The 22,232-nt window shown below is 35.0% G+C and overlaps 1 protein-coding gene and 1 pseudogene across 1 annotated transcript; one reads left to right on the forward strand and one right to left on the reverse strand.

Moving 5' to 3' along the window:
* Positions 1-1,176: 1,176 nt before the first annotated feature.
* On the reverse strand, positions 1,177-3,189 carry LOC147279672 (allene oxide cyclase, chloroplastic-like). Its single transcript, XM_086250057.1, has 3 exons — positions 2,888-3,189; positions 2,661-2,782; positions 1,177-2,088 (listed from the first exon to the last, which is right to left on the reverse strand). Exons 1-3 carry the CDS (start codon positions 3,102-3,104, stop codon positions 1,684-1,686), a joined length of 744 nt encoding a protein of 247 aa, XP_086106183.1. The 5' UTR covers positions 3,105-3,189; the 3' UTR covers positions 1,177-1,683.
* Positions 3,190-12,872: 9,683 nt separating this feature from the next.
* LOC147279673 (ethylene receptor pseudogene) lies at positions 12,873-13,394 on the forward strand (annotated as a pseudogene).
* Positions 13,395-22,232: the final 8,838 nt, after the last annotated feature.

Below are 22,232 nucleotides of genomic sequence, written 5' to 3' on the forward strand. Positions count from 1 at the left end.
AAAAAACCCTCAAGGAGTCACGACAAGAGAGAACGTTCTCTTAGTAAAGTTTTATGAGAAAAACTTAATAGGGTTTTTTTTTTTCAAATTTGGTATCTTAACTTTAACTTATGTCTTAATGTAGTATTTAAATTTTAATTTGTCTCAATTTGATACTTTAATTATTATTTTGTCTCTAATAAGTAGTAAGTTTTATTCTGTCAATAAACTTAACAGAAGTATGGGTAATTTAGTCTTTTTATGAATAAAAAATAATAAAATTAATGAACAAAAGGAAATGAACATCAAAATTAAAAAAAAAGAAGAAAAGAAGGGGGTGGGTGTGGTGTGGGAGAGATCCAACGCGTGGTGGGTGTGGTGTGATGCTTTGTTTTGTTTATTTATTTATTATTTTACATTTGAAGATCTAGAGACCAAAAAAAAGAATGAGGGAAAAAGAAGAAGAGGGTGGGGGGATCTGTAGACACGAGAAGGGGGTGAAATGGAGTTCTTAGCTTTTTTTGTTATTTTGTGTTTATAAATGTGCAGCAGGAAAGAAAATAGAAGAAGAAGAAGGAGGGGCTGCTATGAATCTAAAGAATTCTGGGTTTTTTTTTTTTTTTTCAGACATGGAGGTGGAAGGTGAGAAGAGAGAGAGAGAGAGAGAGAGAGATAGAAGATTAGAGGCAGCGCCGTGGGTGAGCTGGGACTGCTGGTGTGGTGGGGCGGTGGCTAAAGGCGGAGGTGGAGGCAAATGTGAGCAGCCCACTGGGAGGTCAGATGGGGTTTGGGTGAGAGGAGAGAGAGTTTGTGTTATGAAGGATAGAGAAAAAAAAAGGGTTTGGGAAGGAGATGAAGATAGGCAAACAAATTGGACAAAAAGGCCCCTACTTTTGTTAATTTATTTAACAGAAGTTTGGTTTGATATCAATTAGAGACAAAATATAATAGTTAAGGTACCAAATTGGGACAAATTAAAGTTTAAGAACCATATTAAGATATAGGTCAAAATTCAGATATCAAATACAAAAAAAATCCGAACTTATATATAACGGATGTATACACTTACTCTTTTACAACATATCCTCACAATCATGTAGCCTTTAATTATGAGAGAATAAGTGTACATACCTATTTCTCCAAAAAAAAAAAAAAAAAAGTGTACATACCTATTACATATAATTTTTTTTTTTTTTCAAATTTCATTGGAAGAAAGTGATCCTTCCACCTTCAATAAGCAGCCCACATGCTTCACATGCCCTTTTATAAGGTACAGAAAACACTTTTGAAGCACCCAATCACTACAAAAACCCACCGACTAAGATGCCCTAAATAAATCCACAAAAGAAACATAAATTTGAAAAATAAAGGAAAACATAGTACAAATCTCCACTAACATCACCATCTTATTTTCTCTTTTATTTTGATGAGGGGGGCCATTATAGATATTCTCTCGATGTATACATCTAATGTATCTTTTTCTCTCATCACATGGCGTAGACACAACATATACGTCCCTTACATAGAAATTTTACTCCTACTCAATATAGCTAGTTGTGATCATCACCATTTCACCATCTAGTTAGTGAAATGAGCAAACCATTTTACCATCTAGTTAGTGAAATGAGCAAACCATTTCACCATCTATTGTGATCATCACCATTTCACCATCTAGTTAGTGAAATGAGCAAACCATTTCACCATCTAGTTAGTGAAATGAGCAATTGTGGCTTGAGGCTCACAGGCCTTGGCAGCTGGGCTGGGCTCCACAGTTGGGCTGGGCTCCACTGGCTTTCCAAGAAGCTCATTGGGCAGGTCCTCCTTAATGCCCTTGAGATAAAACGTGTAGAAAAGCTTGAAGGGAAACACAAGCTGCTGCAGCTTCACCTCACCATAAGCACCCTCAAAGATTCCAGACCCACCAGTCACAGCCAAGTACGTGTCCTCGTAAGTTAAATACGATCCCTGCACTGCTATGTGACCGTAGTCTCCGAAGTAGAAGCTGTAGATGGCTTCGTATCGGTCACCTTTCTTTTCCGGTTTGTTTTCGATCAAAATGCATATTCCCGCAGTTATTCCAAGGCGTTTTTGCAGGTCCCCACTATATAACTATAATTTAAGAAACATGAAACAAAAGGTTATTACTTAAAAATACAAAAAGTAGAACAAATAATTGGGGTGGAGAACGTGAAATAAAATATGTTCCCAAGAAAATGGACCCCAAAAAAATTATTTAACCAAGAAAACATTTTTTTCAGAAAAAAAAAAAAAGAGGACAAGTAAATGACCTCTAGTTTCCACCTAAATTCATGTAGTTTCAATTATGTCAATTTTTTAACCTTGCAGTGTAAAAACACATGGTTATCAATCAATTCAACTGAATGATTCGCAAAAATGGAAATATTTTAGAAGTTTTAGATAGTTAAATTTAGATTCATTTTCACTATCTAAAATACCCAAGTTGTGCGCATCACAAGTTAGTTACTTCCGTTTAACAAATTTATGGACCAAAAATTGGCACATTTAAAAGTGTAGGACCTTTTAGTAAACTCTGATCTAACTAGAAGGGCTATAAACTTAATTTTATCTTAAAATTTTCTATATTAGGAAAAATTAAATTTTTCTATATTTTCTATAAAAATGAAAAGCAAAAGCAAAGTAGAAGAAGAAGAAGAACTTGCTTTGTTACTCAAGGGGACGAGATCGCCAAGGGAATTGACAGATTTTTGACTCAATCTTAGGTAGGCAGGGCTTCCACGATCTCGCTCATTGATCTCATACACATGAAGTTCTTGAACTTTGGCTACAAAATCAGACAGAAAATCCAAAAGGGTCATCAAAAATTCAAAGGAAAACTCAGATTAATATCACAATTGTAAAGGCTTTGAAGATAGTGTGAAATAGTTACTGCATCTTTCAGAGTTTGTTGATGGGTTGGCCTGGCTTTTGCAAGTGAATGATCTTTTGGGCACTGAGAAATTGGTGTGGAGATTGAGAGATGATGATGATGGGTTTCGGAGCTTGAAGGGTAGGAGTGGGTTGGTGGGTGAGTGAGTGAGTGATCTTAGGTTGGCTAGTTTCACAGAGGGGGAGATGCTTCTCAGAGCAAAGCTTGAGCAAGCCATTGGGACAAGTATGGTGGGTATGAAAGAATGTTTGGTCAGAGAGAAAATGGTGGAATTAATGGGTGGGAAAGTGAAGTGGATATGCTGGACAGCTTGTTTTTATATAGATAGTACTATAGTAGAGTGTGCGATTTTTGCATCATTGACTATTTGACTCAATTGAAAAATGGTCTGTTCAACTGGCCAAAAAAAAAAAATGGTCAGTTCAAAACTTCAAAATCCTTTTGCCCAATAAAACAAAAGGTGTATTCAATTAAATTTCTAAAGAGTCTTTAACAATTTAGGTGTGATTAATTCAGATTTCTAATGATCGAGTCTATAATAATCTGGGAATATGAAATTCAGACTAGTAGATAGAATTTATAACAATCTAAGTGTATCCATTTACAACTATTAGGGGTGTCACCAATTTGAATTTTATCATATTTCAAAAGTCCAATGAAATTTAGGTGTTTTTAATTCAGATTTTAATGGATTTTAAAGAAATCAAGGTATTCTTAACTCAAATTTTAATAGATTTCAATAAAATTCAAGTATTCTAAAAAAGTTATGGATTTCATTAACTGAAGGATTTGGATGTATTTTGATGAATTTTTTATATATAACAAATTTCATGAGAATTTCAACTAATTCTCTTAGATTTTGATAAATTCTATAGATTTTAAAATCCATTAAAATCTACAAAAATTTAGGTGTAATAAAAAAGTCATTAAAGATTAAGTCTATAACAATTTGGGTATATTAAATTCAGACTTGTATAGAGTTTATAGCAATAAGTCTATGCAATCATGACTTTTAAAAATTGTACAAAAGTTTAGGTGTAATAAAAAAGTCATTGATTTTGAAGGATTTTATGAAATGGTGGATATTAGTATAAATACCAAAGGCCATAACAATTTCAGCCTTGCCCCCTTGAATTTTCAAACATTCTCTCTCTCTCTCTCTCTCTCTCTCTCTCTCTCTCTCTCTCTCTCTCTCTCTCTCTCTCTCTCTCTCTCATTTGTTAGCTAAGAAGTTTGAAAAACTAACCCAAATTTAAGTCAATTAAAGACTGTAACTTTTTTTATTTTAAGAAATTAGACCCTCGAGAAGTGTTTGAGGGGGTTCGATCACTTCTTAAGGGGAGCTCATGGACTACTCGAGGGTCAAAGTTCTAAAAATGGTTAAAAGTCTATAATGAAAACCAAAATAGGTTAATTATCCAAATTTATCTTGTTAACTCCAGTTGCAATTAGAATGGTAGGTGAGTTTGTGAAGGCTGGTGAAGACAATATATAGCAAACCAAGTGGCATATCATTTGGCTAGTTTTGCTATAGATTTTGAGGAGGCCGGATGCATGTTTATCAACCCTCTCTGCATCACATGCAACTAAAATAAAAAGAATACCCGACCACCTCACAAATATTACATCACAAATATTAAATGAGAATGTAGAATTGAGATATTTAACTAACAAAAAAACTCCTAAAAACAATAGTAAAAAACCCCCAATTTAATGTGTTCATGTATATATTGTTTTAACTGACAAAAAAAGAAAAAGAAAGAATATATGTTGTTTTAGACATCTCATTCTTTTAAACCCAATCTTTGTAGTAGAAGCCCAAAACCACAAATCATAAAACTATAATAAGGCCCAACACCCATTAATAAATGAATCAAAACCTTAAAGAGGGGCAAACTCAATAGTCAATACCCATATTCTTTTCTGCAAGTATTTTTGCTGATTCAAACAAATAGATAAGTTCCTATGCTAAGATACTAGACGCGCGAGTGGGAGAGAGACAGAAAGAAGACTCACATTCACAAAGCTCACAACTGTGGATGGAAAGTTTCTACTCAAGGTTTGGGTGCCAAAACTCTTATAAATTGGTGTAATTTATAGGGAGTTTTAATTAGTTTGGGGTTGAATGGTAGATGGGTATGGAAAATTAGGGTTTCTTTGGCTTAATTATAATTCTTTAATTTTTTTTAAAATTTTTCCTTTGAATATGGGTGATTATCAGTACAATGTAAGAGATTTCCAATATTTGCAGAACATATCATCGATTTCGGCAAAATATCAGGGATATGGGTGAAGATTTTGCTTCACCCCGTATTGGTATCGACTAGTCTAAAATCTGACATTTCGGAATGTCGGCCGATATTTTGAACACTGGTGACATCCCAAGTCATGTTTTGATGCTTCATAAGTCATACCCAAGAATTTCTCAAATCGTGCCTTTAAGCATCTCAAGTCGTTACTTGAGAATTTCAGTTTGTAGCTTAAGGCATTTTAATTGTGTACACCCTTAATGCATTTCAAATTGTATCTAGTAACATGTGAAGTCATGTTTTGATGCTTTATAAGTCATACCTAAGAGATTCTGAAGTCGTGCCTTCGGATATCTCAAGTCGTTCTTTGAGAATTTCAGTTTGTAACTCGAGGCATTTTAATTGTTTATACCCTTGATGCATTTTAAATTGTACATAGTGACATCCCAAGTTATGTTATGACGCTTTCAAAGTCATACCCTAGAGTTTCTCAAGTTGTCCTTTACGGCATCTCAAGTCGTTGCTTAAAGCATCCTAAGTCGATCATTGAGAATTTCAGTTCGTAGCTCAAGCCATTTTCAATATTTATACCCTTAATGTATTTCAAATTGTAACTAGTGATATCCTAAGTCATGTCTTGACGCTTTCAAAGTAAATACCCTAAAGTTTCCCAAGTTGTGCCTTAGAGCATCTCAAGTCGTTCCTTAGGGCATCCTAAGTCGTTTCTTGAAAATTTCAGTTCGTAGCTAGAGACATTTTAAATGTTTATACCATTGATGCATTTCAAATTGTACCTAGTGACATCCAAAGTCATGTTATGACGCTTCCAAAGTCATACCCTAAAGTTTCTCAAGTCGTGCCTTACAAAATCTCAAGTCATTCCTTAGGGCATACCAAGTAGTTTCTAGAGAATTTCAATTCGTAGCTCGAGACATTTTAAATATTTATATCTTGAATGAATTTCATTTTGTACCTAGTGACATCCCAAGTCATTTTTTGACGCTTCATAAGTCATACCCAAGAGTTTCTCAAGTCGTGCATGCGGGCATCTCAAGTCATTCACTGAGAATTTCAGTTTGTAACTCGAGACATTTTAATTGTTTATACCCTTGATGCATTTCAAATTGTAACTAGTAACATCTCAAGTCTTGTCATGACGCTTCCAAAGTCATACCCTACAGTTTCTCAAGTTGTCTCTTATGGCATCTCAAGTCATTACTTAGCGCATCCCAAGTCGTTCATTGAGAATTTCAATTCGTAGCTTGAAGAATTTTAAATAATTATACACTTGATACACTTCATATTTTACCTAGTCGATCACATCCCAAGTTATGTTTTGAAGCTTCCCAAGTCATCCTCTAGAGTTTCCCAAGTCGTGCCTTAGGGCATCTCAAGTCGTTCCTTAGGGCATCCTAAGTCGTTCTTTGAAAATTGCAGTTTGTACCTCGAGGCATTTTAATTGTTTATACCCTTGATGCATTTCAAATTATACCTAGTGACATCCCAAGTCATGTCAAGACGTTTCCAAAGCCATATCTTAGAGTTTCTCAAGTTGTCCCTTACGGCATCTCAACTCGTTCCTTAGAGTATTCCAAGTCGTTCTTTGAGAATTTCAGTTCATAGCTCAAGACATTTTAAATGTTTATTCTCTTTATGCATTTCAAATTGTAAATAATGACATCACATGTTATGTCTTAACACTTCCAAAGTTATACCCTAGAGTTTCCCAAGTTGTGCCTTAGAGCATCTTAAGTCGTTCATTAGGGCATCTTAAGTCGTTTCTTGAGAATTTCAGTTCGTAGTTCAAGACATTTTAAATGTTTATACCCTTGGTGCATTTCAAATTGTAACTAGTGACATCTCAAGTCATGTCTTGACGCTTCCAAAGTTATTCCCTATAAGTTTTCCAAGTCGTACCTTAGAGCATCTCAAGTCGTTCCTTAAGGCATCTCAAGTCGTTCTTTAGAGCATCATAAATCTTTTCTTGAGAATTTCAGTTAGTAGATCGAATCATTTTAAATGTTTATACCATTGATGCATTTCATATTGTACTTAATGACATTCCAAGTTATGTTTTGACGTTTCCCAAATCATCCTCTAGAGTTTCTCAAGTCATGCCTTAGGGCATCTCAAGTCGTTCCTTAGAGCATCCAAAGTCGTTCCTTGAATTTCAGTTTGTAGTTCGAGGCATGTTAAATGTTTATACCTTCAATGCATTTCAAATTATAACTAGTGACATCTCAGGTCATGTTTTGACGCTTTCAAAGTCATTTCCTAGAGTTTCACAAGTCGTTCCTTAGGGCATCCCAAGTCGTTCTTTGAAAATTTCAGCTCGTATCTCTAGACATTTGGAACCACTTTCCTTTCACACTCTCTCTCCCTGCGCACGACCCTGCCCGGCCATGACTTACCTTCATCGGCCACCTCCTAGCAATCTAAGGCCACAGGTCGACTTTCCAAGCCGACGCTAACACAACCCAGCCGCCACTGAGCCTGGCCGGCCACCCCACGAGGCAAAATTGAAGCTTCAAGCCAATCCCCTATCGCCGGATTTCTTCATATTCCGGCCAATTTCGACCTCCGATCATCAAATTTATTGGTGGGTTTTTTTCCTCTCATCTTAAGCTTTAATCCCCTTATTAGTTTACATGTTTTAGTTGAGTAATTTGGAAGTTGAAATTTTGGTGTTTGGTGTTTTCTTCCTCTCATCTCAGACCATTGCTCAACCCACTGGTCAAGGCCCATTCCAAGCCGAGCTGACCGAAAAAGCCAGTCCAATCGAGTGCCAATTTACCGACATGCCAGTACCGGACTTGGTATCCAAAATGGCCAACCAAGGGGGTCCGGTCAGTACACCGGATTGGGGTTCCCGGTTTGGTAACCATACCGAACCCACCCCTAGTTATACCCTAGAGTTTCCCAAGTCGTGCCTTAAAGCATCTCAAGTCGTTCATTAGAAAATCCTAAGTCATTTTTTGAAAATTTCAATTCGTAGCTCGAGGCATTTTAAATGTTTATACCATCGATGCATTTCATATTGTACTTAGTGACATCTCAAGTTATGTTTTGACGCTTCCCAAGTCATCCCATAGAGTTTCTCAAGTCCTGTCTTAGGGCATCTAAAGTCGTTCCTTGAGAATTTCAGTTTGTAGGTCGAGGCATTTTAAATGTCTATACCCTAGCTTAATGCTTTTCAAATTATAACTAGTGACATCACAGGTCATGTTTTGACGCCTCTAAAGTCATTCCCTAGAATTTACAAGTCGTTCCTTGAGAATTTTAGCTCGTAGCTCCGGACATTTTAAATGTATACACCTTTGATCCAATTTAAATTATATATAGTGACATCCCAAGTCATGTGTTGACGCTTCCAAAGTCATATCCTAAAGTTTTTGAAGTCGCCTTAGGGCATCTCAACTCGTTTTTTGAAAATTTCAATTTGTAACTCGAGACATTTTAAATGTTTATACCATTGATGCATTTCAAATTGTACCTTGTGATATCCCAAGTCATGTTTTGACGCTTCCAAAGTCATATCTTAGAGTTTCTCAAGTTGTGCCTTATAAAATCTCAAGTCGTTTCTCATGGCATACCAAGTAGTTTCTGGAGAATCTTAATTCGTAACTTAAGGCATTTTAAATATTTATACCTTTGATGCATTTCATATTATACCTTTGACATGCCAAGTTATGTTTTGACGCGTCCCAAGTCATCCCCTATAGTTTCTCAAGTTGTGCCTTAGGGCATCTCAAGTCGTTACTTAGGGCATCCTAAGTCGTTCTTTGAGAATTTCAGTTTCTAGCTCGAGGTATTTTAAATGTTTATACCTTTGATGCATTTCATATTGTACCTAGTGACATCTTAAGTCATGTTTTGACACTTCATAAGTCATACTCAAGAGTTTTTCAAGTCGTGCTTTCGGGCATCTTAAGTCGTTCTTTAATAATTTCAGTTCGTACCTCTAGGCATTTTAATTGTTTATGCCCTTGCTACATTTCAAATTGTACCTAGTGATATCCTAAGTCATGTCATAACGCTTTCAAAGTCATACCCTAAAGTTTTTCAAGTTGTCCCTTACAGCATCTTGAATATATAGAACCTAGGATTGCACATATCCATGGGGATGCTTGCATTCCATGTCCATCTTCAAGGTTTGGCTCCATCAAGAAGATGAACTCACTTTGTTTCGCATGGAACTCTCATCTAAGCTAGTAGCTTAAGACCCTACGTGTGATCGATCTCTCTAAAGATAGTCCACACCAAGTGTGGGAGAATGAAAGAAGAAGAAGAAATAATGATCTTGACTACTAGATCAACATATTTTCTAGATATGGCATCAAAGGAATGGTGATGGAGATGGGTTCATCATGACCCATCTTTTTCTCTCAAAGTTTCATGGAGATAGAAAGAGAATTGAGAAAAGAATAAGATGATGTGTAAGGGGGTGCGACATAGAGAGGCTTAGTCCTTTTCTTATGCTTTCTCATCTAGTTGATCAATGGACTTGATTCATCCATCTTAAATGGATGGTTCTCATTCACCCATTTTTAATTTCACCAATCACCATCTTTTTTCTATTTGCACTCTCTTTAATTCATGACTTGTCCCTAAAGTCAAATGTCCTTTGACCAATATGTTATCCCAATACTTAATCATGTGATTAATGCTTTAATCAATAAGCCTAGTGTTTGAGTTAGGACTAATGATTAACCAATTAATCCAATATCTTAATTAATTATTCTCCTAATATTTAACGATTTAGCCTTAGGTCAACAAGCTCAAGCTTGGACTTTTCAATTTTACTCTCTAAGTAGATTAATTAGTGAATTAATCATACTTAATAAAAGATTATGTCAAGTGACCAGCGCAAATTAATCACTTGACTTATGGGCTTACTAATTGTCTTCATCAATTAGTAATTAAGCCATTAGAGCTTTATGGTCCCTATTAGTATTTCACAGTTAAGTAAGCTCACACTAGAGCAATACTAGGATGAGTGACCCACTAGAAAGTGTCAACTCCCAGTCTTAGGCAATAACAACTATCACGATAGTTGCGATCAATAATCGAACATATTGATCATCGATGTATCATCATTTCCTTTTAGTCTCCCAAATACTTATATATAGGTGATCCTTTAAGTTCTTATTCGATTTGGCAGTAGGATCACAATTAATCTAAAACTCTTTCTAATTAATTACTCTTTAGACTCTTTAGACCATGTTGACACCTAGACACAGTTTATTGCCCCCCAAACCAAATAGAATTTAGACTCAGAACCTATTTAGTTATGATTACAATACAATATGATTAATCTCTCATCTGTGTTCCGATTACATCCTAGGTCTTGTGTCAAAATCCATTACAGATATAATCATATATGTAACTATGATGCTCTGGTCATAGACTTTGTGACTCTTTCTATCCAGGGACATCTCATTCTTTACAGAATGTGAAAGATTCCATGTTGCACACTCACATGCATCTATATGTGTGTCAATGCACCCAACGTACACATGTAACCCATATTTGATTGCGTTGGTCCATTTTGTGGGGGCAAAGTACACTGAACGTACACACATGACATTGGTGGTGTCTTAGGTTTAAGGACTAATCAGTATCTATCATAACCACAAAGTTTCTATTTGACCTGCCGAAAAGCTCCATGTAAGATTCTCTGTTCGGTCAGTTCAGTGGACGTGTCTCCAAGCACGCACCCACACCCGCTCCAATGTCTCTACACTGTATGAACTTTTAGGAAGCTAAGTATCCAATAACATAAGCCTCAATGGCCTCCAATTTCATCAGGTTTCTTCTTAAAGATTTTCATGGACGCATTCATTCACTTACACGATGATCCTAGAGTTCCTGTGTAGTGAATAATATTTATGCCCATTACATACATTAATTGAAATATCACTCAAGTCATTTAAACCAAACACATTGGTTAACCAATTGTCATTAGTTTTAGAGCATATTTCCAACACTTAGGGTACATGCAACTGTTACGTACCTCATTTATGGGCATGATACTAGCAAATAGGGTTTAGTGTTTTTTTTTTAGTTTTTCTCGAAAAGTAAAAATTGAGCAAATAAGGATATATTACGCAAATAGGTACATATAGAATTTTCCCCTTTTTGTTGGAACTAGGGGGGTTGAAACCTAACAAATTTTATTTTTTTGTACGAGGGGGGCTGAAGCCGAACAATTTCCTTTTTTCTTTGGGACTAGGGGGGATGAAGCCAAACAATTTTCCTTTTTTTCTTTGGTACTAAGGGGGCTGAAGCCAAACAATTTTCCTTTTTCTTCTAAAACAAAAAAACTTGATTTGGGCAACACCGTCATTTTTTCCGTTAAATATTTTATTGGTTAATTAAAAGAATAACCAATGAAAATGAAATATTAATCATTGATTAAGTAATTAATTAATGAAATTGGTTAATTTCTTAAGTTAACTAATGAAATATTTTGACGGAAAAAATGACAACGTTGTCTGAATTAAAATTTCCTTCCAAGTCTAAATTATTCTTAAAAGAAAATTGTCTTTTTAAGTCCGAGTCCTAGTTTTTTTTTTTTTCAAACCCAATCGAAATCTGTTGAAGTGCCTCTCACTCACCATCATGCCTCTCTTTCTCACTTTCACCCTCATACTTATCAGCTCAGTTTTGTTGATGTCTTTTTTCTGGTATGAAGTCCTACTTAGTTCAATTCTTTTTCTTGAATTTGATTTTGTAATATCTGTTTTAGTAGAATTGAATGGATGCTTGGTTAAGTGGGCTTTGTTATTCTTTTTTTTTTTTTTTAAATTGTGAGTTTACCTGTAAGGTTCTTGATTAAATGTGTAAATATATATATATGTAACTTTTTTTTTTCTTTTATAAATGTTAGTTGACTGATGGTATGGTTATTGAACCCTCTAAGATTTATCCTTAGAGAAATGCTATTTACCTTCTTGTTTCTACCTTCATTTTATTATTTTGATTCCGCAGGGTAGGTTCATGATCGGAATCGTTTATTTTTCAAATCGTTTTTTAAAGATCATCGGTTTCTGCAACAAAACAACTTAATCAGAAATTGTTTGGTTATATAACTGTAATCAAATAAACAGATGGTTTTTGTACCAGTTTGATTCATCTTTTTTAATTTGATAACAGTTACATGACCAAACAATTTGTTATTTGGTTGATTTTTTTTGTATAGATGATTTTTAAAAGGTGATTTAAAAAATGAATGATTCCGATCATGAGATTACAAATAATAAAAGAGAAGATAGATAACATTCCCCTCTTTTGGTACCATATGGTTTGCTTGATTTTTTCCCTTTGTGAAGCAATATAATCTAGATAGGACTTGTTGCATCTTAATCTATTCGATTTTGGTCTTCACTTTGGCCATGCATCGGTTATTTCAGAATTCAGTGACCTCTCATTCTTGGTTGTTTTTGCTTGAATGGAAGGCTGCAGCGTAAAATCTACCTAGGATATATTTAAGGCTTTTTTTAATTAATATATGGTTTGGATTGCTAGCTTGTAACACTCTGCTATTCTTGTAAGCTTAATTTCTTGATGTCTCTTCTTGTCCACTGCTATGTACCCTCTCCTTTGCATAGCAATATATAAAACCTTTGTTGGGCTTGTGTTGCCATTAATTTCTTCTTCTGTTTTGTTTTGTGCTTTAATTAATTTGTTTGATATTATAATGTATATGTTGCAGGCATATAGAAACGAGTAATATGATGGAGAAGTGGAACTGCATTCAGTCACAGTTCGGGTGGTCAGCGGATGACTTGTTGATGAAATATCAGTACATTTCAGATTACGCTACTGCGCTTGCTTTGTCTTCCGTCTCTGCGGAACTCTTCTACTTTGTCCACAAATCCACTGTGCTTCAATACAAATGGGTTGGAGTTCAGTTTGGTGCTGTCATTGTATTGTGTGGAGCAACACATTATATTAACTTATGGACTTTTACCAAGCATTCAAGAACTGTGGTCATAGTATTGACAACTGCCAAGCTCTTAACTTCTTTGGTGTCATCAGCCACTTGCATCACTCTGATGGATGTTATTCCTTATTTATTGAATGGTGAAACTAAAGAATCAATCTTGAAGAACAAGACCACAGAGCTCGATACAGAAATGGGTCTGATTCGTACACAGGAGGAAACAAGTCGACATGCCAAGATGCTGACCCATGAGATCACAAGCACTCTTGGTAGGCGTATTATACTGAAAACCACCATCGAATTACATGATTAGATTCCAAAGCCAGATAAATAACATGGCAAATGTCTTCTATTCAATAAAGTGTTAGCTTTTGCTGGTTCAATAAAAGTCGGACGAATTGATTTAGTTTCATCTCTGTGTGTTTGTGGTCTTGTTTAGTACAAAAACCTTTTGGGCTGAGTTTGGGCCACTTGTTGTGTGTTTGTGGAATATGCACCGATTTGTGGAATATGCACAGAGGGGAAAACGAAACTCAAGCTGGAGTAAGGGTTTCATTTTTCGCCCAATAAAGGCATCAGATTTTTTTGGACCAAGAATTGATTTTTCTTTCCTATACTTACCAAATGTGGGAATAAAATTGATTTTTCATTCCCAAGTCTCCAAAACTTAAACCAAACGGACCCTTAAGTGTTTGGACCACTAAAATGAGGGGTCACATCTAATAGATCTGGATAATATTAGGTTTCAGTCTTTAAACCATTGGTGGGTCAGTCCTAGAGAGTTACATCATAAGAGTATTCTCAATGGACCTCAAGATATAATATCAAAAAATCTGAGGACTACGCTTCTGCACGGTCGTTCTCTCTACTTAGCCCTAGTGTAGGGATTGACAGATTAAACTCTTGTGAAGAAAAACTTCCATTGGACAGTCCGATTTGTCTAATTTTTTTCAGGGACCATCCTTGAATATAGACTTAGAAAATAGACAGTTTCGATCATCAAAATACAATGTAGAGTAGGTCCCACAAGTCATACATGATTATGGCTGAGGTATACCTCATTTGAAAGGCCCTCATATATAAGATTCCCTTCTAAAGAGAGGTCCATTTTTACCTAAACTAAAAGGGTAATATGAACCGATTAATTTTTAGATGTACATTTAAAAATTATCGCTATAAAAAAAATAGAAAAATTAGAACTCGTTTGACCATTTGATTATCATTATAATTATTTCAACGTTTATCGGATGAACCATTTTCGTCTATTTTTTCGGTCATAGTTGGAAGACCAAATGATTTCCAATTTTTGTGATTTTTTATAAAGATGAGTTTTGTGTGGGTACCTAACAAATAGACGATTTGAATTATTGAATTACATTGAGAGATGGGCCTACATGCAAACAGACAATTTGCATGTAAGTCCATTTCTCAATATATAGAGGCTTGATTAGGTGCGGTGCGAACGTCTTCATCTGAATAAAATTATATATATATATATTTAAGTGCGAACGTCCCTAGTTATCTGAATAAAATTATATATATATTTAAATATTTACTATTATAATTTCAAATTTAGTTAAAGGGTGGGCCGTGTTGTACTTTCAGTGAGGTTTTTTTTTTTGTCAAAGAGTACTTTTAGTGAGTTTATGTAATGCTCAAGCCTACTTTTTTAAGTGTGTGAGGGTGTGTACTAGAACTTGGCACAACAAGTGCTTGGTGTTGCCTCTAAATTGGTAATTGTAGTATATTTGGTGATGCATTAAAAATAGACCTTGAATTGTTTGAAATAAAATTATAATAAGGACAATGCCACGCAACTCAATATTTTTACAAATTCCTCGGAAAAATAAATTTACAAATAAGATTTTTCTGATGAGCATAATGGTGTAATGGTACAATAAGGACAATGAATCATTATAAATATATATATATATAATGACAATGAGTCAATAGTATACAAGTATACACATAATGGTTATTATGAGGAACTAAATTATGAAAGACTGTTTTATAAGAGTATTAAGATTAATGCACACTTATTTTTTATTAACTTAAAACCTCACTCATATCCATTTTATTATCTAATAACTCATGTAAAAGAAAACATCACTCAAACCAATTTTATTCCTCGTCATATTTGATTTGTTTGGAAGTACTTTTAAAAAGGTTAAAAGTGTTTTCAAATAATTGAAAGAATTTTTGTTTGCATTTGACAAAAAAATAAAATTAAAAGCACTTGAAAGTACTTTTAGGAAAAACACACGGTAGATGCCAAGTACAATTACAAGAAACAACTTAAAATAAATTACTAATCCAATTGGGAGAAGCCAATCACTTATTAAAATACCATAAGATTTCTAACAAAATTTGCAAGAATTTTCAAATATGAAGAGAAGTTGTGTCGACTGATTTGTGTGAATGAAGGAAAAGAAGTTACTGATCGACTTACTGCAGAAAGCAACCAAGCAGTTGGGCTCTCCATTATATCTTACATACACACCGTGCTACAGATATACAGAGACTTCTCAAATATCTCCGCCGCCGTCTCCTTCTTCCTACTCTTTACTCTATCTCCGGGTCTTCTGATGATGGTTGGATTGCATTCTGAGAAGTTCAAAGATATCTCTTTACTATTCTTTTTTTTTTTTTGGGCTAATAAAGAGGACACGGAAAAAAAAAACTAACAAATAAGATTTGCAATTGAGTTCAACTTGTGTTTAAAAAGTTTAAACTACTAGCAATTCCTACATCCAATTGATTTGATCCATCCAAATTGGACCAACCAGATTCAAAGCCATAGATTGCATTAACATAACTGTAGGACTTGCCGTATATCCAATTAGCATTAGAGTTAATTAGAAAAAGGATTAGCAAATGATTAAATTTAACTTTACATATCATGGTATCGTAAGTATGTGGGTCAATGAGGATTCTACTATGCATGATCTCCCTCTAGAAGAAGTTATGAAAATTCATGTTAGATTGACAACAGACCACATTTTTCTTCAATTTTATCCTCTACTGAGAAGCACACCCATCCAAGCATCATTTAACCCTTTATATTTTATAATCACTAACAAAAAAAAAAACACACCAGACCTACCCTTCCATGAAGAAGCCAGCCTCTGAATTCTAGTTAACTAATCTTGAATGACTGCTCAATCACAAAGTTTGATTTTCTTGATTAGAGAACAACTTAAGCATTACCCTTCGTAACTTCACAAACTCTAATTGATTTTAGTTGATAGTCGATCTAACAATGCACACGATGCCCATAGGAACCAAGCAGTTCGGTGATGTTTAAACCGGACTCATCAGATTTTCCTCGAGGCCAAACGTATTCAAAAGTACGAAAACCCAGGATTTTGGCGGAGAAATTAAGATATTGAACCAATTAAGAACAAAAAGAAATAGGTAAATGATGGTAGTTCGATACAAATAGTATAAGCACAACAAAACCCATTTTCCAATTCACTCACAATTACAATAACGAAAATAATTTATTTATTACAGTTGTATATATTTATTCTGTTTATTTCTTTCGTCATGTAATCTGACACGTACAAAAAAAGATCAATACAATAATATATACACTCGTTGCATAAAAAAATTTCTTTACAATAACCGAAGGCTTCGCAATAAGCTTTATTTGTGTCACCATTTGATCACAGGATCTACCTGTGATGAAAGATTTGGGATATGATCGATTTCATAAATGATTGTGGTTGGACCATGTGGATTGTGAAACCGACTCACAATGTCACATTTCTATTCCATACCCGAGTGTCGGCACTGTCCCATGTAGTGAAAGCTGGCTGACTTGAATTAATAAGTTTATTTTTTTAACTCTTTTTCCTCAACAGCCGAAATGTAGATTTGATTAAGAAAACCTTTTAGTTATAATATATGAATTTTGAATGTTGTTCCATTTTATAATATGAAGTTTACTTTGTATTATTCTACTACCTTAATTTTCATTTTGTATCAAACTGATATTTTCCGTTAGTTTTATTAAATTTTAGGTCTATTGATTTTAACTACTAAATTTTAATAACTTTTTAGTTTAGGTACTAAAATTAAATAACATTTTAGATTAAGTACTAGTTGAAAAATCAAACAAATTAATAAAGTAAAAGGTATTAGAATTTACAAATATTACATCACATGCCACTATGATAAAAAAATAAAAATAATATTACATCACAAATATTACATTAATTTATATTATATTGTATTAAAAAGAAAAAAAATCAATCAAGTCACAACTTAACTGTGACTGTCTTAGTAAATTGAAAGAAACAACTCACACCACTATACTATATATTATTTTTAGTAAAAGTATTGTTTTGACCTCTATTTATACTATATTGTAGTATAATTTCTCTAAAAAAAATTCAATTAAGTCACAACTTAACTGTGACTGTCTCATAATTTAGATGTGACTGTCGTTCAGTCACAACTAAATTTGAAGTTGTGAGTGTCGTAAAGTCACAACTAAATGTGAAGTTGAGACTACATTAGTAAATTTTCAAAACAATATAAAAGTCTCAAGGTCACTTTTGTCAAAACCTTATAAATTTTAACTAACACTCATCATATGTGGGCCAAAGGATAAAAATGTCAAATAGAAAAGGCTCAAATCAAATGGCCCAACATATTGTGACCTAATCTAAAAAACTACATTTAAATTTGGTAGTTCAATTGAAATATTATATGTTCTTCATGCTATACCAAAAAATTATTGGAATTTGGTATTTAATTCTACTTTTCTATTAAATTTTTCGTTAAAAAATGATTACGTGTCACAATCCCAAATACAATTTTTAGATAAAAAAATACTAATTTGACATGAAATGAAATTAGAGATATCATAATTATACTAAATAAAATTCATATCATAAACTGAGACAACAGTCAAAATTTAGGTATTATATTAAAAACTTTCCCTTTTATTAATAATTTCATAGAGTACATGAATACATTGTTCAACAATTGTAATAAAATTAATAAGACTTGGAAAGTTTTCAAACCAAAATAGAAGTAGCATTATAGTTATGTTCTAGATTGGCTAAACAATTTGCTACAGAACTTACTTCACGATATTTATGCTTGATAATATATCATCAACTTAATCAAAGGAAAGAAAAAGTTTGCCAATTAATTTCACAAAGAATGAAGATAATTAAGTTGAATGAAGTTAAAATTATTTGTATCATATATCAAATGACCATTAATTCATAACCTCCTCACTACTTTGGAGTTCTCTAACTACTCCCAACATTTTTGTTTTTCACTTTTCTAGTCCCCTGCCTTTTTCTCACCCCTTATCCTCCTTAAAATTTAATAGTTAAATCCTAAACCATAAGCATTGAATTAAATTATAAAAATTATATATAATTGTGGCATCGAGCAAATATTTTGATCATGGTAGGTTTCTTAACTTTTATTTTAATTTTTATGGGAGTTTTTAGCTCAAGTGATGGTAGATCACTTTACCCTAACCCCCAATTACAAAACTTTATATTCCCCCTCCCTCTTCTAAATAAAAAACACTCTCATTTTATCTTTGAAAATTACACTAAATGACATCTTTTGATGTTCCTCTTACTTGTTTAGCCTAGGTGGGAGAATTCTTACTTTTCTAACCCTTTTTTCACTTGAAAAGACTAAAACACTCTTGATATAAATGATCATGTTAAAGCCCAAACTTTGTCATTATGTTCTCTCCAAGCCCACCATATATATCTCGCTCTTTCCTTTTTTCGGTGCTACCTTTTTCTTTTGTCTCTTTCATTAATTTGGTAGTTCTGGGTAAGGAGATAGAGTGAAAGATTTGCCAGGTGTGAAAATCCTCTCTCTCTCTCTCTCTCTCTCTCTTTCTCTCTCTCTCTCTCTCTCTTTCTCTCTCAATCCCACGACTACTGGTAATGCAACATATCCGGAACACCATCCCACCTCCAGCCACCTTTCTTCTTCGCCCTCCTCTTTCTTCTTCTTCTTCTTCTTCTTCTTCTTCTCTCTCTCTCTCTCAATCCCACGACTACTGGTAATGCAACATATTCGGACACCATCCCACCTCCAGCCACCTCCTTCCCCCACCCTCCTTTTTCTTCTTCTTCTCTCTCTCCACCATAGGCGGCCCCGCCGACACTAGATCGAGGTCGTGGATCCGAGAGTTATGGTGGGTCTTTGTTGTGTTTGATGAGCTCCTTGATCGATGAGCTCTCTTTGACAGTGTCGATCTTGAAGCAGAGATGGTGATGTGTCTTTTTTTGTGTTCATAGATCAGTGTTGGGTCTCTTGTTGCTGCATCCATGTTCTTGTAGATTCACCATGTTTTTCTTTGTTTTATTTTTTTAGGGTTTTGTTTGTATTGAACTGATTTAGATTTGAGTTTATGTAATTTACACCGATCGAAGTAATAAAAGTTAGATTTGTTAGTAAAACTTGATTATTAGTATTAGTTTTCTTGATTTTTACTTGAAAGTTAGATCAATTTAATTGAAAATGATTGGTTGTAGGTCTGGTTTTTTTTTTTTTTGTTAGAGCAAATATGGGTTTCTGAGTTGTTCATCAAAAGATGAATAAGATGAACTGGCTGCAGCCACTTTAGATGGTGCTGCAGCCATTTTTTGTGGACTTTGTCGACTCTGAGGGATATTTTTGTCTGAAAATAGCCAAAGAGTTATGAAATGTAAAAGTTTTCCCGTCAAGGCTATTAAAGTAAAGTCCCTTAGTGTTTGTGGATAAATCCAGGTATCCACCTGGATTTTCCTAGCCATTTACATGTGGCCTGACAAGAAGCTGTGTGGCACATTGACTTTTCAACGGTTGACTTGGTCAGAACCATCGTCCACCTCACCATTCCAACTCAGCGACACATGGTTCTGACTCCACCAATGATGTTCGACATGTATCATATTGTTTGAGCCGATCACATCTCAACCATTGAGCATTCAACAGAAATCCGGAGGATCTCTCAAAGGTCTTCAACTCGGCTCGGTGTGTGTATCACCTTCCTGATTCGACCAGTCAAAGTAGTCACTTCATACTTGAGAGATTTATGGATTTATACATTTGGCTTAGTTTGGATATTCTAGTCCACCGCTATTCTGGAAGGTTCACATATTATCCTCACTCATACTCAAGTGTCCCATATAGTTTTATATGGGACACTTGGGGTTGCCGACTATCACAAAGTCATACTTGCATTCAATGCTACTTTGTTGGGTAGTTGTGCATGACATTGTTTCAAACTGATGATGTGGCTTTGTCTCCACCGCCCAACCATATGCAGGTAAATATCTAATTTACCTTTTCTTTGCCTATATATACAGCCTCATAGACACAAAGAAGGGATCACAACCCTAAATACTTACACACACCCCCTTGAGAGAATAACCCAGAACTTCTTACCTTGTTCTCCCTGATAAAGAAGAGGGAGCAACAGGCGTAGTGGAGGTGGAAGCTGACATGGTGAAGCCGAGAAGAAGGCTAGGGTTGCGGCAAGAAGATTGGGAGAGGAAGGGCTGAAAAACATCTAAGGCTCTGATACCATGTAAGTTTTATGTAATTGCATACTCTTCTCATTCATTAACAAAGATATTTTTACAGGATACAAATAAAGTCCTAAGGCTTAATGCTTAAGATAACCTAGTTACTAAGGGAAACAAGCCCAATACAAATATTATCTAACACTTACCTTGTTCTTGCTTCTCTACCTTTGTTTGTTTATTTCTGACTTAATCATCGAAGCATAGTTGATTGGTACCACATCGGCGCTACTTCTATTGATTCTTGTTCACGCAGGTAAAATTCATCAAGACATATCAGAAAGCCAGTTCATCCAAAACACTCCAGATCATCCACAAAGAAGACCAAATAGAAAGCTAGGCCTACTGTTTGAAGTTGTATCTACTCACCGATTTTTGCATCAACACTCATTAAAAATGATTATTTTATAAGAGTGATGCTCTTTGCATACTTTTTTTTTTCTTTTTGTACACCTTTTTTTTTTCTCCTACACACCCTTTACCCTCTTCTAAAATTTAAAATTTCTCTTAACACACCCTTTCAATTACCCTAATACCCCTATTTTATCAATTTCACAAAATTTATCACCACAACAGCACATCCCATCAACTTAGACAAAAAAAAAAAACACACACACACATACACACCCAACCCCCTCTCTCTCCCTCACCCCGACCACCTCCTTCCCCCTTTCACCCGACCCACCCAGCCCATCCTTTCTTTCTCTTTCTCTCTCTCTCCCAGAAAATCCACCTTTAAAAAAAAGTTGCAGTTGATTCGGTGGACTAGTGCCGAAACTTGTTGTTTCGTTCGGCAAGTACCCGCCGAATAGAACATGATTGTTCGACGGGTACCTGCTGAATGAAACAACAAGTTTCGACACTGGTCCACCAAACCAGTTGCAACTTTTTTTTTTTTTTTGTAAAATGTTTTGGGGAGAGAGAGGGAATGAGAGATGGGTAAAGATAAAAAGGAGGGGCTGGGGTTGGGTTTCGAGGAAAAATAAATAGGAGGGGATGAGGGTTTTGGTATGGAGAGGGGAGATCGAGGGATGCGGCGGGGAGGTCGGCGGTCTTAAAGCTAGACAGAGAAAGGGAGAGGAGAGTGAGGAGAAAGAGAGAAGGCCGGGTCAGGGTGGTCGCTGGTCTTGACGGGGAAGAATGGGGCGGGGCGGGGCGGGGCGGGGTGGAGGGTGCTGTGATGGGGAGAGAAAGAGGGAAAGAAAGATGGGCAGAGAAAGAGAAGGAGAGAGAGATGAAGATTTTGAATAATTTATTTTAGATGTTTTTATCATTTCACAAATTAAATTTTTAAGGTGTGTAAATAGTAACAATTTTTTATAAAATTGCTCTTTTTATCTTTTGCCCGGAAGTTCTCTTTTAACTTCGAAAAAAATCTCATTGCTAACAAGCGTACGGCACTTGTTTCTTCCACTTATTTTTCTTGGTCTCTCTCTCTTTCTCATCCACACCAAAAGACCGAACAAAAGCTCCACAGCAGGAATAGTAGCGTTGAGTCATTTTCTAAAAACACTTTTTTGAAGTTTCCCACATTTCATGACTACATACGACTCCCACTGTGAGTGACTCACATAACGCATCATGCCATATGGCCCATA

The sequence above is a fragment of the Dryas octopetala genome, chromosome 7 (assembly GCF_963921425.1).
Source record: "Dryas octopetala chromosome 7, drDryOcto1.1, whole genome shotgun sequence".
NCBI lineage: Eukaryota > Viridiplantae > Streptophyta > Magnoliopsida > Rosales > Rosaceae > Dryas > Dryas octopetala.

Excerpts from the sequence above, each read along its gene's own strand:
- LOC147279672 (XM_086250057.1), bottom strand. The coding sequence starts at position 3,104 with ATGGCTTGCTCAAGCTTTGCTCTGAGAAGCATCTCCCCCTCTGTGAAA. Across the intron at positions 2,783-2,887 it reads AACAAACTCTGAAAGATGCA|CCAAAGTTCAAGAACTTCAT; the intron begins GTAACTATTTCA and ends CTGATTTTGTAG. Across the intron at positions 2,089-2,660 it reads TCGTCCCCTTGAGTAACAAA|TTATATAGTGGGGACCTGCA; the intron begins GCAAGTTCTTCT and ends CTTAAATTATAG.